Source organism: Neofelis nebulosa, chromosome 13 (genome assembly GCF_028018385.1).
Source record: "Neofelis nebulosa isolate mNeoNeb1 chromosome 13, mNeoNeb1.pri, whole genome shotgun sequence".
In the NCBI taxonomy this organism is placed as follows: domain Eukaryota; kingdom Metazoa; phylum Chordata; class Mammalia; order Carnivora; family Felidae; genus Neofelis; species Neofelis nebulosa.
The window spans coordinates 59,857,008-59,874,590 of NC_080794.1; the positions used below are offsets into that span (position 1 = coordinate 59,857,008).

Below are 17,583 nucleotides of genomic sequence, written 5' to 3' on the forward strand. Positions count from 1 at the left end.
TTTTATAGAGAGTATAGATATAAATGCAGTCATAAATATACATATATAGATATGGATGTGATGTTGGCAGTAGATATGGACAAAGACAGATAAACATATCTTTTCTGTAACCATGGAAGAACCCCAATGTAACTGTGGAAGATAAGGTAGATTCCTGTGCTCAATATGCCATCTTAATTGGTTGGCATTTTTTTTACATTAATTAATGAACTGATTAGAAGGTTCTAGGTATAATGTTTCTTTCTTTTTTAAATTCATTTTGAGAGAGGGAGAGAGAGGGAGGGAGGAAAACGGAGAGAGGGAGAGAGAGAATCCTGAGTAGGCTGTGTGCTGTCAGCACAGAGCCTGATACAGGGCTCAGTCCCATGAACTGTGAGATCATGACCTGAGCTGAAATCAAGTCAGATGCTCAACCTACTGAGCCACCCAGGTGCCCATAGGTATAATGTATTGAGGTTATTTTCAGTTCTGCCCCAAGGTACTTATATGAAATATATTTTGGAAGATAAGACAGTAATACACAAAAGGTTATACAGTTGTGCTTCTGCTGCACACGCCTAGACCTTCAGAGAAATTGGAGTATTGGTGACAGTGGATGAAATGTACTAAAAAGCTCTTTTCTTTGTTGTAGCTGATAGCACTGAGAGACGCTACCAAATTAGCAAGTGAAAATTTGGAAATAAGTCAGCTAACCAAAAAATCTTTACAAGATTATTATTGGCAGATAAGGTAGGTTTTTGACTATTCGTGTATTTCTCAAGAATTTATTAAGAAACTCCTTGGGGTGCCTGGGTGGCGCAGTCGGTTAAGTGTCCGACTTCAGCCAGGTCACGATCTCGCGGTCCGTGAGTTCGAGCCCCGCGTCGGGCTCTGGGCTGATGGCTCAGAGCCTGGAGCCTGCTTCCGATTCTGTGTCTCCCTCTCTCTCTGCCCCTCCCCCGTTCATGCTCTGTCTCTCTCTGTCCCAAAAATAAATAAAAAACGTTGAAAAAAAAATTTTTTTAAAAGAAACTCCTTAGAGTATTGCACTTGCTATGGAAGATATAAAATAAGAAAAATACAAGGTCCCCACTCTTTAGACAACTACAGAAATGGTTCCAACCCTTCCTTAAGACCCAGTTTTGAAAAAAAAAATTTTTGTAAAAATATTTCATAGAAGTGTCACATGAAAGTAGTTGTAATTTTAATATCCATTGATTTAAAAAAAACACATGCTAATTAAAAACCACCATGAGTTCACTAATATTTTTTGGAACATATTAGTCTCAAGTGTTTGTATATATTTGAGAATTAATCCATGTATACGTATGTACAAGATATATCAATTAATTCAGGTAAAGACATTACTCAAAGAGCGTATAGATTTAAGGATCCCTGTAAAAAAAAAACATGGTGTACAAGTTGGGAGCCATCAGCTTATAGAGTAGTTGGGAAGATAAGTTAGGAAAGTATGAAATAACTAAATAAAGTACGTCTCAAGGACACTCCAAAAGCAAGAAATCTCACTGGGAGGTACTTATTGTATAGAAAGTTCACTTATGCACAAAGATAAAATAAATGTCTATATAAGAGAGTGACTTGATAAAGAATTTCCCTCACTCCCTGCCCATTGACCTGACATGGTTCTACAGACTCTAGAAGCAACAGTCAATTTAAATAATTGGTTTCCTAGAATAATCTAGTTAAACACAAACAATGTTACCTGAGAAAGTTGATATATACCTTGCACAAGTCCTGGCACATAATGAGTTCTTGATAAACATTACTTGAATCAATGAATGAATGAATGAATGAATGAATAAATAGAAGCCACCAGTATTTACAAAACCATAAACTGGTGTTATTTATAAGATTAACTAAAATTAAAGGCAAAGAACAGACATTGGCACAGAGCAAGTAAGCTTTAATGAAGAAAAGAGAAAAGTAGGCTTTAGATGGGATCTGATGATGGTAGATAAGGGCCTACCACTATGCACGTGTGCACGTGTGCGTGTGCGTGTGTGTGTGTGTGTGTGTGTCGGAGGGTCATTGAAGATATCATTGCTTTATCAGAGCAGAAAAAAAGCAATGTAATAGATTTACATTCAGGAAAATTCTTAGAGTGGTGTTGAAATGCTGCAAAGAGTAGTTTGTGGACATTTGAAAAACAGTGTTTCCATTAGAAAAGATATGTTTAACCTTTTATGACTATCTAACCTTTTATGTGCCTGATACCCACAATGAGCTGGTACCCAGGATAGAAAGCTGTAAGTCATTCATGAACCCCCTTCTTGCCTCTCCTCTCATCCCTCACCTCCAAACAGTAAACATTCCCACTGATTCTGCCTTATTTCAGGTGCTTATCTCATAGCCTGACTACTCAGTCTCCTAGAATACCTCTCTTTAAGCCATGCTCCGTATTGAAACCAAAGTGATTTTTCTAAATAAACAAGCCACATTAGTGGTTTCCTATTACCTTCACAATAAAATTCAATAGCTTTAGCATGATCTGTAAGGCCCTATGTAACCGGACTCCTGCTTCCCTCTCAAGCTTCATATTAGGGGCTTTCTGCTTTGGAATTTCATAGTTGAGCGCCCTAAATGGACTATGTTGTCTAATATCTAAGTATCCTTGTTTTAATGCCTCTTGCTTCTAGAAGGTTCTTTTATTGTTTTCTACCTGACACTTAGGCAACATATGCATTTTATTCAATTTCAAGTTTCTCAGGGAGGCTCTCACTTGCCCATTAGATTAGATTAAATTCTTTCTCTCTCTCTTTATTTTGTATATTCACATGGTATTTACATATTTCCCCTTTCATAATATTCATTATATTTGTAATTACTTGTTCTGGATTTTTCCCTGTTGGGATATTAGTTATCAGCACCCAAAATATTCCCTACCACATAATAGATATTTATTATGTGTTTGTTGATTTGAATTGAGTGTCACATACTCTTAAGTTTTCCCCTGCTATTGCCTTTTAGCTCTTATTTATGCCCACACTCTAGCTGTGTGGACTTCTGTTATAACACCTATAACATTTTATTGCTTTGGTTAGTTTACGTGTCTGTAAGCTTCTTGAACCCAGAGAGTATATCTGTTTATCTTTGTATCCCTCTTAACTAGCACAGTGCCTGGCATGTAGTAAGCATTCAGTGAATATTTGCTGAATGAATAAATGGCAATGGGCTTCTATTTCTGGTAGACTAGATTTCATGAATGGCCCTTTTAATGAAAACAACTAAAAATGTCTGATAAAATATGAATGTTATCTTTATAAACATATTCCCAAAATGGCAAAAAGTAAGGAATCTGCAAAAGCCAAAAACAAACTGAAAGGAAAACTCATAATAATTAGAGAGGGGTAAAGCCAGCTTTTATGCTGAGGATATTTGTTAAATATTAGTAACCTTGAGCTATCATTCAGATGGCTTCAGGGAGTACCAAAAGTAGAAGATAAAGAAAGCGAAGGTCAACTTAATTGGAAAGTCTAGTAAGAGATCATTCTATAATGGGTGTTAAACCTCATGAAGGGGGAATATAAAGAGGATGACAAAAAAATTTGTCTTGGACTTTGTCACTAGGCAGAAGGGGGAAAATGCTCCTTTGAAAATTCGTAACCACAATCCAGCATTCATACAGATTTATAATCTGACTTCATAGTACTTATGTGATCTAAAATATCAGATTTAGAACTGAATTTATTTTTTTAATGTTTATTTATTTATTTATTTAATATATGAAATTTACTGTCAAATTGGTTTCCATACAACACCCAGTGCTCATCCCAAAAGGTGCCCTCCTCAATACCCATCACCTACCCTCCCCTCCCTCCCACCCCCCATCAACCCTCAGTTTGTAGAACTGAATTTAAAATAGCCCCAGATTAGTAGTGACAGCAGACAATTGGCAAAGCCAATAAATATTCTTTCTGGAAGAGCACAAATTTAACCTTAGCTCAGAGATTTTCACAGATTTGGAATTCTAAGGAACATGAGCTTACAGTAAAAAATGAATCAGGAAGTATTGAGGAGCAATAAAGGTGGTAAATATTCAGGCAATTCTCAGTGAACAAGTGATGTAATGGTGTCTCATGGGTATAAAAATATAGAGAGAGTTCAAATGTATCACTTGTAGAATGGAGTAAAGAATGGAGGAGGATAAGAGTAATTAAAGATATTTGCATTGTTCAGAAGGAGAGTAAGAGTAAAGCTTAATATTAGACTTTGATAAATCAAGGGCTCAGATTTTAACTTACAACATCTAAAAGAAAATACAGCTTTCAAATCAATAGGAGAGGAAAATGAGACAATAAAGAAATATTCAAACAATCCAAAAGAAGACAAGAAAAGAGAGAAGAAGGAACATAGAAACATATGAGACAAGTAGAAAACATAAAAGAAAATGGAGTTAAACCTAAATATATCTAAATGAGCTAAGTGCTCCATTTTTGTCTAGGTTGGTAGACTGGATTAGAATTTAGAAAACAAAATCCATATGGAACAACCTAAGTGTCCATCAATAGTTGAACAAAGATATGGTGTACACACACACACACACACACGCATAGACACATACACACATATATCACAGAATATTACTGAGCCATAAAAAAGAATGAGATCTTACCATTTGTGACAACATGGACCTAAAGGGTATTATGCTAAGTGAAGTAAGTAAGACAGAGAAAGACAAATACCATGATTTCATTTATATGTGGAATCTGAAAACAAAACAAATAAATGAACAAAAAGCAGAAACAGACCCATAAGTACAGACAACAAACTGGTGGTTGCCAGAGAGGAAGGAGGTAGGGGATGGACAAGATGGGTGAAGGGGAGTGGGAGGTACAAGCTTCCAGTTATGGAATGAATAAATCACAGGGATGAAAGGTACAGCATGGAAAATACAGTACATGGTATTGTACTAGTGTTGTAAGGTGACATATGTTAGACAAATTTGTGGTGAGTATAGTATAACTTGTAGAATTGTTGAATCATTATGTTGTACACTTGAAACTAATGTAACATTGCGTGTCAACTAAATTTCAATAAATTTTTTTAAAAGGAGGAAAAATACCAAAACTAAAATCTAATTGTATGTTATTTATAAGTGACTTATCTAGATCATAAAGATATAAAAAGTTAGGGAATAGAAATAATGGGAAAAAATACCATACAAACACTAACAAAATAAAGCCAGCATAGCTATATTAATATAAGGTAAAATAGATCTTTAAGGCAAAAAGTTTTACTAGGTATAAAGAAGGGTACATCAAAATAATGCAGTTTAATTAAGATGTATTTATATATATGCATACACACATATACACATATATGCGTATAATAATATGGCTTCAAAATATATAAAGCAAAATTGATTAGAGGAGCACCTGGGTGACTCAGTTGATTAAACATCCAACTTCACCTCAAGTCATGATCTCGCAGTTTGTGAGTTCGAGCCCTGCGTTTGGCTCTGTGCTAACAGCTCAGAGCCTGCAGCCTGCTTTGGATTCTGTGTCTCCTCCTCTCTCTGCCCCTCCCATGTTCATGCTCTGTCTCTCTCTGTCTCTCAATAATAAACGTTAAAAAAAATTAAAAAAAAAACAAAACTTAATACAAAAACTCTTGCAACCCAATTTAACGCATGAACATAGTTACAAACATGCTAAACAGAATTCTGTCAATTAATACAGTGAAGTTGTTGGGACCATTCCAGGAATGCAAGGGCGGGTGACTTAACATTAGAAAGTCAGTGTAATTTGTCATACTAATAATGTGTTTGCAAAGTCATAAAACAGAAGAGGCATCTTTAAAAACTGTAGATAACCAATATCCAAATCATATGATCACTACCCCATCCAGCAAAGTACCTCTAAATTTGAAGCAATAGTTTCAATTGTTGATCTGGAAAAAAAGTATAATAAATACACTGTAGAATGACCAGAACATCTGGAAAAGTCTGGATTTTAGCAGGGCACTTTTGAATAGTGAAAAATCTTCCAGTGGTAAAGGAATTAATCTCTAAGTGGAATTTCTATAGCTATATCAAGACGTGGGTAAAATGCAAAAAAAATCATAAGGTGGGGGTATCCAGAACAATTCATCAGTACATTATTCCAGGCCATTTTTAATGATTTCTATTAATGACCAACGTATTTTTGATCTACCATTATTGTTATAGTAATACAAAACAGCTTTATGATTTAGAAAGAGGAAAAGACTTCTCCCTATTACACAGTATATCACGGACTTGGAAACAAATAAAATCCCTCCGACAACAGCAAAGGTTTACAAGCACCCCAGTAAAGTTACAGTTTCAAAGGTGAGTGGCTACTCTGTTTGTTCTTATAAGTCTCCTGAGGAACTGCCCATGAATAACTGGACATTTACAGTAACTGGGAGAAAATCCAGAAGCTAGACATCTACTTGATGTCGTCAACAAAGGACTTGTATTTTGAATACTTGAACAATCCTTAAAACTTAATGAGACAACTTGATTTCTTAAATGGGCAAAAGATTGGGGTGCCTGGGTGGCTCAGTTGATTAAGTCAGACTTCGGCTCAGGTCATGATCTCACGGTTTGTGGGTTTGAGCCCCGCGTCGGGCTCTGTGCTGACAGCTCAGAGCCTGGAGCCTGCTTCAGATTCTGTGTCTCCCTCTCTCTCTGCCCCTCCCCTGCTCATGCTCTGTCTCTCTCTGTCTCAAAAATAAATAAACATTATTAAAAAAATTAAAATGGGTGAAAGATTTGAACAGACACTTCACTAAAGAAGGCACATGGATGGTAAATGGACACATGAAAAGATGCTCAGCGTGGCATGGCATGTCAGTAAAGAAATGTAAATTAAAACCACAGCGGGATAACTGTACACCATTTAGAATGGCTAAAATCCAAAACAAGACAAAATTAAAAAGGCAGTAACAAATATTGATGAAGATATTGAGGGGCACCTGGGTGGCTCAGTCGGTTAAGCGGCCGACTTCGGCTCAGGTCATGATCTCGCGGTCCGTGAGTTCGGGCCCCACGTCGGGCTCTGTGCTGACAGCTCAGAGCCTGGAGCCTGTTTCAGATTCTGTGTCTCCCTCTCTCTGACCCTCCCCCGTTCATGCTCTGTCTCTCTCTGTCTCAAAAATAAATAAATGTTAAAAAAAAAAAATTAAAAAAAAAAGATATTGAGCAGCAGGAAGTCTTATTCATTAATTGTTGATGAGAATGTAATTAGTGCAGCCATTTGAAAACAGTTTGGCAAAAAAAAAAAAAGAAAGAAAACAGTTCGGCACTTTTCTTACAAAGCCTCACATAGACCCAGCAATCATACTCCTAGGTGAAATGTATAAGTCATAAAAACATGGTTAGTGGAGGAGATGGTTACAGTTCAAATCTGTATTTGCTAATCACTTAAGCTGTGTGTGAATACATTGAAATCACTAGTTCCCTCCCCACAACCCATGTCTTTTTCAAAACTAAGAAATTAGTGTAACTTCAGCCTATTAAGAAAGACATTTACTTTGTTGATTTTTTTTTCCTGCTACAGTGGTTTTTAACAAAAGTGCTTCTTGTGGTTTTTCTTTTTTTTTAATTTTTTTATAATGTTTGTTTATTTTTAAGAGAGAGAGAGAGGGGCGCCTGGGTGGCGCAGTCGGTTAAGCGTCCGACTTCAGCCAGGTCACGATCTCGCGGTCTGTGAGTTCGAGCCCCGCGTCGGGCTCTGTGCTGACAGCTTGGAGCCTGGAGCCTGTTTCAGATTCTGTGTCTCCCTCTCTCTCTGCCCCTCCCCCGTTCATGCTCTGTCTCTCTCTGTCCCAAAAATAAATAAAAAACATTGAAAAAAAAATTTAAAAAAATAAATAAATAAATAAATAAATAAATAAATAAATAAATAAATAAAAGAGAGAGAGAGACAGAGTGTGACAGGGGGAGGGGCAGAGAGGGAGACACAGAATCTGAAGCAGGCTCGAAGCTGTCAGCACAGAGCCCGACTCAGAGCTCAAACTCACGAACCACGAGCCACGAGATCATGACCTAAACCATGAGATCATGACCTGACCTGAGCCTAAGTCAGAAGCTTAACCGACTGAGCCACCCAGGCACCCCAGCTTCTGACAGTTTCTGAACCTAACCCAGCATGAAACTTTTTCGTAGAGTTCTGAATTCACATAAACTTGCTGACTTGCCTCCATTCCTTTAAACCAGTCTGATATGCCCATGCATTATGAGCCCCTGGGCGGAAAAGGAGAGACAGAGGTGCCATAAGTTTGTTCAGAACAGCAGTTCTAGACCAATACCGCCTGCTCACCACTCACTTTTACTCTCACTACTAATGTTCTTGGGGTGTACAATTATTTGTTGTAAGAGATTGGTCGTGTGTGTGTATATGTGTTAAGAACACCTCTAACAGATCTCACGTAGTCCCATTATTTCTGCTTCAAATAATTATGTTTATTATCAATTAGGGTAAAAATGAATAAATGTGATGAGCAAAACCAAGAAGAACTGTTAGAAATGTCTGAGACTCAGAAGAAAACTGAAGGAAAAGCATTTAAGAATGGGGATAAATGGGAGGTATTTATATTTCAAAATAACATTCAACTCCTCTTTGCTGGTTATAACATTTAATTGTTTGGTAGAATAGGAAATCTTGGTATTTGTAACAGTTACCCAACAAAATGACAAACCTAAGAAATAAATGTGTAATTTCAAGAATTCTTGTCTTAAGCAGTGAACTTATATTGTAAATTATATATTTATGTTTTGGTTTCTAGAGCCTCTCATACTTAGCTTCAGAACTTGAAGAAACAGATATTGAAAGAATAAGACCAATTACCTTGATGCCACAACTTTCTTTCACTACAGAATTAACAAACTTATCCAAGTGTTCACTGTAAGCATTTTAAAGGATTATTTCTTCATTATATATTGTCTGTTGTATTGTTTTAATAATAGTATTAGACTAATAGTATTAGAGTGAATACCAGATGCCAGGCACTTTACTAAGGTTTTAAATACATTTGCACATTTAACTGCAACCATATCTCTGTGGTATTATCCCCATCGTAGATTTGGGGGAATTTATGCTTATGAAGGGTAAGTTGCCCAGGGTCACCTAATTCATGACTCAGGTAGGACATAAACCAGTTTGGTTTGGTGATTGTTTTTTGTTTTGCTATGGTACTAATTTTTGTTCAGGTATAGATAGCCACTGTAGAAAATAAGAGTATGTGGTTGCCCACCTCTTGCTTCCATAAGTATTCTGTATCTGGAGGAAAATTTTCTGCTTTATACAAACTTCTTTCCTTTCCAGTTGTGGTTTTTTTCCTTGAGCTGTGTTTTCTCCCTATTCCTAGGACATTCATGCAAAAACAGATCTCATACAGATTCCCATTTCTCCCATCTCTGAGCCCATGGACCTCATCTCCTTTAAAGGAGATGGATATGGCATCTTGGGACATTGAACTAGGTCCAACTTTTCAACATCTCTGCCCCATGGGACACTTTGTACCAATTCATCTTTGAGTATTGTATGAATGTGCATTATTTAATACAGCGTTGGAGGGTAGTAAATGCCCGATAAATATTTATACTTATGAAATGAATGGATGATTACATTTGAAATGAACATAAAGAGTAGCAGACACAAAGACACAATTACCACTACCCTCTTTCTGACTAGCAAAGTGCAGCAGTGAAGCAATGCTTTATTTGTTCTGCACCTACTTCCAAAGAGGGTCTGAGATAATTATTATGTAAGACAGGCAAACGAAAGGACCATCTAAATGAGGATGAGAGAATTAGAGCCACAAAATAGAAGTTAGAAGTAAAGAGTGGGAAGAGAAGGAAGAAGATATATATGCTGGAAAACCTAGGCTAAAACTTAGTGGAAATCAAGGCAAAAGGAAATGGGACATGTTCTGTCTTTTCAAAGCCAATGCTATTATGGGGCGCTGCTGTCATTATTCCCTTAAAATGTCCAGTTGAATAAGGATTGATTCTCTAGAAAAGAAGAATATACCGGTGTCAGGGATAGAGATGAAAGGAATACAAGGATTAAAGAAGAATTATAAAGAGTTTATAGGTGACAAAAAAGGCAAGATTTCCCAAAGATAAATATAATCCTGAATTAATGGATTTTCATAATCAGTTCATGAGCTCTTTGTTAAAACTACTTTCAGAGGGCAACATTAAAAAGTAATTTGTAAAAAGTAAAAAGTAATTGGTAAGATGCTTAGAAGAGGCCAACAGGGAGATAAGAAAAATAAGTAATCTTTTGTCTCCTGAACCTCTGAAAAGGTTACAGAGAACATGGGCAGATATGGAGGCTGGGAGATGCTGGGCCCCTAGGACAATTACAGTGGAGAACAGAAGGGCATGTTATGTTTCATCCCAGAGCTTATCTTCCAACCAGTCTTCTCCCTTCTGAAAAAGAGAAGCCCTAAACATCATTAGGTCAGTTGCCTTGCAGCTGAGAAGATAATTCAATAAATGTTGGTTGAATGAACAAATGAATGAGTGGCCGGAAGACTCTCTTTAGGAGTTTCATATCACTTAAGGGATCAGTTTGACTTCCCAGCAAGTGTTTCATAGAAGCCCCAGGGAACCTGGCTTGCCTCTCTGGTCTTTGGAGTTAGAGAAAGAACGTCCTAGAGAAAAAAGAGTGTGCAGCCTAAAGCCTAAAGGGGTTTATAAAGACCTTTAAGAGGACACAGCAACTCTGTTGACTTAGAGCCACCTCACTGAGGTTATTGAAAACATGGTGTATTTCTTTTAAAAGTGTGTCTTTCTTCTAGAAGTTAGAAAATATTTTTGAGTTTTTAATTCAAGCTCCCCCCCCCCATTCCTAAGTCCCTCAGTTTTCTCCTCTTAGGAGACTAAGTTACAGTTTAGTAAAATAAATAGCAGAGTGATATACAGTACCTTGACTTTACTTCTTTCTTTATTTTTAAGTAAATATCTTTAAAAAAAATATTTGAGTAGGAGAGGCTATTATCCACACATAGGCAAGCATTATTTGGCTCAAAGATAGCATTAAATGGTTTCCAAAAAGGTCATACTTTAACATGCTTAGGTACATTTTGAAAAGAACAATATTTTGTACCTGTCTTGCTTTTCAAGGATCCTTTAAATATTTATTTAATTTTTAGGCATGAACAAAAGAGGAGAGCCAAAATTCAGAAGCTTAAATATTTTATTAAAATATTATCCAACGATAAACAGGTTTCTTGCACTTCCGTATCTCCCCTACAGTTTGATTTTAAAGTCATGTTTCAGCAAATTTTCAATATTCAGATAATATGTTGGCCAGAAACAATTTGCTTGGAGGTATGCCATTGTCATTTACTTCTGTATCTTATTTTATGTCATATATACTTTTATATTTCTTGGTAGCTACTGTTATATGTGACAAGTAATTTCTGTTTAGAGATGATCGATCTGTATGGGTAGGCAAGTCATTTATAAATAATGTATTTGTAATTCAGCAATAGTCTTTTATACTACAAGTATAAATTATTTGATTTTTGGTTGTTCTAAATATTTCCATTCTCTCCTGCTGAAATTCCTACCAACCCTGGATGTGCAACATTACTATTCACTTGCTAGCAAGGTGTAAGGCAATTATTTAAACTAAAATGAGTAACATAGCTTTTGTAAGTGCTGTTTGATTTCTCCAAATAGTCCCAACCCTGACTTGGTGATTTCAGTCTTTTGCTGAATTTGTAAGTATGTATGTATGTATGTTATTTATTTGTCTGTTTGTTTATGTTTTGGATCCCTTTAAGAAGCTGATGAAAGAACATACATATAACAGACTCCTAATTGCTGTCCATAGGCCCCATCATCAGAACCCCTGCACTAAAGGAAGAAGAAAAAAGGACAATGGAGAAAAATTAAAGACAGTAAAGGAGTCTAGATAGGAAGTCTTGGCTATTATGGGGGTTAAACTTGCAACTAGACTTGAAAGGAAAGTTAGGAGGGAATAAAGATTTGTGTATATGAGCATGGGCTGAGGTTTGAGGAGTGAGGAAAGAATTATAATTATAAATCTAAATCAGAGGTATGTTTACAATACCTAAAATAATTTTTTCTATCTCTGCTCAGAGGCTACCTTCATTTTGTTTATCTAAACTTTACAAGTTTCGGGGCGCCTGGGTGGCGCAGTCGGTTAAGCGTCCGACTTCAGCCAGGTCACGATCTCGCTGTCTGTGAGTTCGAGCCCCGCGTCAGGCTCTGGGCTGATGGCTCGGAGCCTGGAGCCTGTTTCCGATTCTGTGTCTCCCTCTCTCTCTGCCCCTCCCCCGTTCATGCTCTGTCTCTCTCTGTCCCAAAAATAAATAAAAAACGTTGAAAAAAAATTTTTTTTAAAAAAAAAAATAAAAAAAAAATAAACTTTACAAGTTTCTATCATCTTAAAATGTACCTCTGTTGAAATTCCTATTTTAAAAATATGCTAAGATATATACTGACTATACTTTCCTGTTGTACTTAAAATAAATTGTGATACAATAATCTAACCACTTGAAGTTTAAAACTTGCCCCCACCCAAGTAGACAAATGTGTATTTTGAGTCCTTCATCATTGTACTACCACTTAGAACATGATCTTAACAAACTCAGAGGCAGGGAAGGAAGGGAATCTAGCTAGGAATAAAGTGCACCATGAGCTACTGCAAAAATTGCAAAATAAATCTATTTATTTAGATAGCCTAACAGATGCTAACCTACATTTTGAATTTAGGAACTCCTTGCCGTTCCTCTTTATTCCTTTCTCACCTTAGTCAAACTGAACTGCTTGGTTTTTTCCCCATACATCCTTGCCATTTCCTACCTCTGAGCTTCTGAACATTCTAGTTCTTCTACTCACAAGGCCCATTTTCATTCTTGACACTCCATCCCAGCCACGCAGTGGTCTTGAGAGCTGCCATCAGGGGACAAGGCTTTACCAGGAGACTTCACAGAGGTGGAACTCTCTACCTTTACAGTTACTACCCAGGATCTGGTCTCCAGCCCTGCAGTCTCAGAACCTGAATTTGACAGTGCCGTGAGAATACGTCTATATCCCCTAAACAAAACACAAGACTGATGTGTAAAATCAAAATGCCAATTTTACATTTGAATATAGTTATCAGTGCATCACCTCTCTTCAGGTAGCCAATTTACTGAGTTGCAATAAGAAATTTCTCTCATAGACCTGAATCCTATAAGTCCATTAACTACACCCCTATAAACTTTTCTACATTAGGGATGCCTTTGTCAAGGAACTAGTGTGCTGACTTATATTCACTCTTACAAGGACAATGCTAAGATGACCGGAAAAAACATTTGCCTCTTTGACTCTCCTTTTTCTCTACTTTTCTGGTTAACCACCCATCCTTTTGATTGACACGTTCTTATCTTTCAGGAAGCATTTTCTCCCTCCTTGATTTCCTTCTTCTTTGAGCACCTATCACTGTTTCCCCAAACACTGACAACACAGTATAAGTCAAAATAAGATTTTTTCTAAAAAACCCATTAGGTTTGTAGTTATGGCAGTGATGGGATTGTAGTATAGAACAGCACGCAGAATCAGAAGTCCCGGGTTTAGTATGGAACTGTCTACTCAGCACCTCCCTACTCCTTCTTCTGGGACTCTTTCTCCCTCCCGTACCTCTTAAAGCTTATTTAACTTGTCCTTGGACTCCATGAACCAATGGATCTCCCCTTTTGTTGAGCAATTCAACCTGGGTTTCTATCATTTATAATAAAAACTAATTAGTTTCATATAGAGACTCAGTTTCTTCATTTATAAAATTGGAAGAATAATGCCTATTTCCTATAATTTTTATCAGGTTTAAATGAGATAAAGAACTTTAAAAGTGCTATCCAAAAGCAAGTTATTCAGGTATTGTGTTATATGTACCCATATGCTCAGAACTATATAATCCTTTTATTCAATTCATTTTCTTTGAAACCACTAAAAGGCATTGTATTTTTAAGGACATATGATTATTTCCTTTTCTTATAATCATGTGGATGAAATGCTATACCTATTTTATATTCTAGTATTTTTAAAAAAGAATAAAAATGTGTTAGTGAAGATTCTTATGTTAGCTTTTAGCTTTTTTTTTATTTATTTACTTATTTATTTGGTACTTCCAGTGAGCTATCAACTGTTTCTTTTATATTTAGGTTTATGAAGTAAGTCAAAGGACAAGCTTACTGGCAAAACTGTATTTACCTTTACCTAACAGCACAGAGGTGAAAAGCAAAACTGTTTTGGAATATGTAGAGTTTAGCTCTGATGAGCTGGTCACACCTGCATATGGAGAAGTAGGAAGCAGTAAGTGTATTTAAAACGTCCCCTCCCCCACCTCTATTCTCTTTTTGAACTCCGTATCCCACGAGACCCTGGATCATTTATGTGAGTAAAGAATGCTATGTTTATGGTATCAGGTTTGAAGTGTATTAAACTCTCCTTTCAGGTGTTAAACCAAGATTTTTTACACTTTGTCTTGAATCATCAGATCTTTGGGAAATCTAAAATATGGAATCAGCACCTGTGCTTTTCCTAAATTATCTGAAATAGGAGCACGGTGCTCTGTGGAACAGGAGTCTGATCCTGAGTGGAGAGACTGCTGTGCTTCTACCTCTCCTTCAGTGAAGCCTAAAGAAGCTCCAGGACGTGTTGATTTGTCTTTGAACTGAATAGGGAAGGGAGAGAGAAGGAGGGAGAGAAAGAGAGAAAAGGAGAGAAGGGATGTATTGTTAAGCCCCCTGGAGACTGAGAAAGAAAATGGGTAGAGGGAGAAGACTCGGGAAGGTAGGGAAAAAGGACAGAGTAGTAGCTGGTTTGGCGCTTGACCTGCTGCCAGTGTCCTTTCCTTCTGGAAGCCACTTCCAGAAAGAATGGTTAAGAAAAGTTCTGGTTGTAAGGAGAAGGCAGTAGAGACGTTCATGCCTAGGTTTTCCTCTCTCTTTTGTAGTCTGTTTGAAGTCGTCTGCCTTGAGGTACCTTAGATGGGAAATGAGGGAGAGCTCTAAAATTAGAGCCTGGGGTCACCACAGAACAGCCTTGGGTTCCACAGGTAAAAGTCAGGGGAAAACATCTACAATGTGTTAAACTCTGTGCTTTATTTAAATTGCATGTTTTTAATGCTTTTTATATACAGATGTGCCTTTTATTCTTGAGGGAAATGCAACTGAAGAACTTTGTCTTTTGACATCAGGAAAACTTAGCTACTGTCTATCATGGGCTTTAGACAAAAATGGTATTCCTCTGACACCCAAGTCGCAGTCCTTAAGATCTGCTTACTGCAGGTAATAAACTTATTTTATTTTATTTTATTTTATTTTATTTTATTTTATTTTATTTATTTTTTAATTATTATTTTTTTAATATGTAATTTATTGTCAAATTGGTTTCCATACAACACCCAGTGCTCCTCCCAACAGGTGCCCTCCTCAATGCCCATCACCCGCTTTCCCCTCTCCCCCACCCCCCATCAACCCTCAGTTTGCTCTCAGTATTTAAGAGTCTCTATGGTTTGCCTCCTTCCCTCTCTGTAACTTTTTTTCTCCCCCTCCCCTCCCCCCTGGTTTTCTGTTAAGTTTCTCAGGATCCACATAGGAGTGAAAACATATGGTATCTGTCTTTCTCTGCCTGACTTACTTCACTTAGCATAACACTCTCCATTTCCATCCACGTTGCTACAAATGGCCAGATTTCATTCTTTCTCATTGCCGAGTAGTATTCCATTGTATAAATAAACCACATCTTCTCTATCCATTCGTCAGTTGATGGACATTGAGGCTCTTTCCATAATTTGGCCATTGTTGAAAGTGCTGCTATAAACACTGGGGTACAAGTGCCCCTATGCATTAGCACTCCTGTATCCCTTGGGTAAATTCCTAGCAGTGCTATTTCTGGGTCATAGGGTAGATCTGTTTTTAATTTTTTGAGGAACCTCCACACTGTTTTCCAGAGCGGCTGCACCAGTTTGCATTCCCACCAGCAGTGCAAGAGGGTTCCTGTTTCTCCACATCCTCTCCAGCATCTATAGTCTCCTGATTCGTTCATTTTAGCCACTCTGACCAGTGTGAGGTGGTATCTCAGTGTGGTTTTGATTTGTATTTCCCTGATGAGGAGTGATGTTGAGCATCTTTTCCTGTGCCTGTTGGCCATCTGGATGTCTTCTTTAGAAAAGTGTCTATTCACGTCTTCTGCCCATTTATTCACTGGATTATTTGTTTTTCGGGTGTGGAGTTTGGTGAGTTCTTTATAGATTTTGGATGCTAGCCCTTTATCCGATATGTCATTTGCAAATATCTTTTCCTATTCCATCGGTTGCCTTTTAGTTTTGTTAATTGTTTCCTTTGCAGTGAAGAAGCTTTTTATCTTGATGAGGTCCCAATAGTTCATTCTTGCTTTTAATTCCCTTGCCTTTGGGGATGTGTCAAGTAAGAAATTGCTGTGGCTGAGGTCAGAGAGGTTTTTTCCTGCTTTCTCCTCTAGGGTTTTGATGGTTTCCTGTCTCACATTCAGGTCCTTCATCCATTTTGAGTTTATTTTTGTGAATGGTGTAATAAAGTGGTCTAGTTTCATTCTTCTGCATGCAGGTAATAAACTTTTATGAAATAATACTGATCTTCAGCAAAGCATCACACAGAATCTATATCTGTAAAAGGGAAAAAAAACTCTAGCAGTGGTAAGAGCAGGTCAGTTTATTTGGACTATTTATTTTTATTTGGATTTACATGTAAGTGACTGTATCTCTTTAATGCTTAGGTTAATAGCTACATGGATGATGACAGAAACGGTTCCATAGCTCTTGCAGGCAGGGGCCAAGTACTCCCAAGGATTTTATTTGTGAAGCCTTTATATCTCCCAAACATTTTCGATTATGAAAGAATCATTTATGCATTATCAGTTTGCTAGAAGAAAAATCCTAGAAATCTTATTCACGTCCCAGGACTTCTTTATTTATTTTTTTTTAAGTTTATTTATTTTGAGAGAGAGTGAGAGAGACAGAAAGAGTGAGCACGAGAGTGCAGGGTAGGGGCAGAGAGAGAGAGGGAGAGAGAGAATCCCAAGCAGGCCCCATGCTGTCAACACAGAGCCTAACATGGGGCTTGATCCCTCGAACTATAAGATCATGACCTGAGCTGAAATCAAGAGCTGGACGCTTAACCAACTGAGCCAGCCAGACGCCCCTATGTCCTAGGACTTCTTAGAGAAATTGGGATTAATTTCTAGATTATACCACAAAAAGGATTGCTAGAATTAAGTACAGTAAAATTCTGTAAAAATGATAATACTGGTTTATATGTTTGCTACATTTAAATAAAATAGTAAATGTAAGGGGCAAGTGGTTTCCATCATTTAAAAATTAATGAATGATGATAACAAAAAGATGGTCTTTCCCCTCCCCATCAAAACACATATTTGTTATTATTTTTTAATAGTATGGAATTTTTATGTGTTTTTTTAGGTTTATGTATTTATTTTAGAGAGAGAGAGCACACACAAGCAGGAGAGAGGCAGAGAGACAGGGAGAAAGAGAGAATCCCAAGCAGGCTCTGTGCTGTCAGTGCAGAGCCTGACGCAGGGCTCAGATTCACGAACTATAG

The 17,583-nt window shown here is 37.2% G+C and overlaps 1 protein-coding gene across 4 annotated transcripts in view; it reads left to right on the forward strand.

Annotated features, from left to right (window-relative positions):
* Positions 1-17,583, forward strand: part of CC2D2B (coiled-coil and C2 domain containing 2B) — a 96,834-nt gene that overhangs the window by 24,006 nt on the left and 55,245 nt on the right. For 3 of the 4 annotated variants that reach the window (XM_058697294.1, XM_058697291.1, XM_058697292.1), the window contains 7 exons: positions 632-729; positions 6,167-6,307; positions 8,440-8,548; positions 8,749-8,867; positions 11,125-11,302; positions 14,146-14,296; positions 15,126-15,273. In XM_058697294.1, coding sequence (XP_058553277.1) covers positions 632-729; positions 6,167-6,307; positions 8,440-8,548; positions 8,749-8,867; positions 11,125-11,302; positions 14,146-14,296; positions 15,126-15,273 — 944 coding nt within the window. Of the gene's footprint in view, positions 1-631; positions 730-6,166; positions 6,308-8,439; positions 8,549-8,748; positions 8,868-11,124; positions 11,303-14,145; positions 14,297-15,125; positions 15,274-17,583 lie in introns of those variants that run through there. The other variant, XM_058697293.1, reaches the window with a different exon arrangement.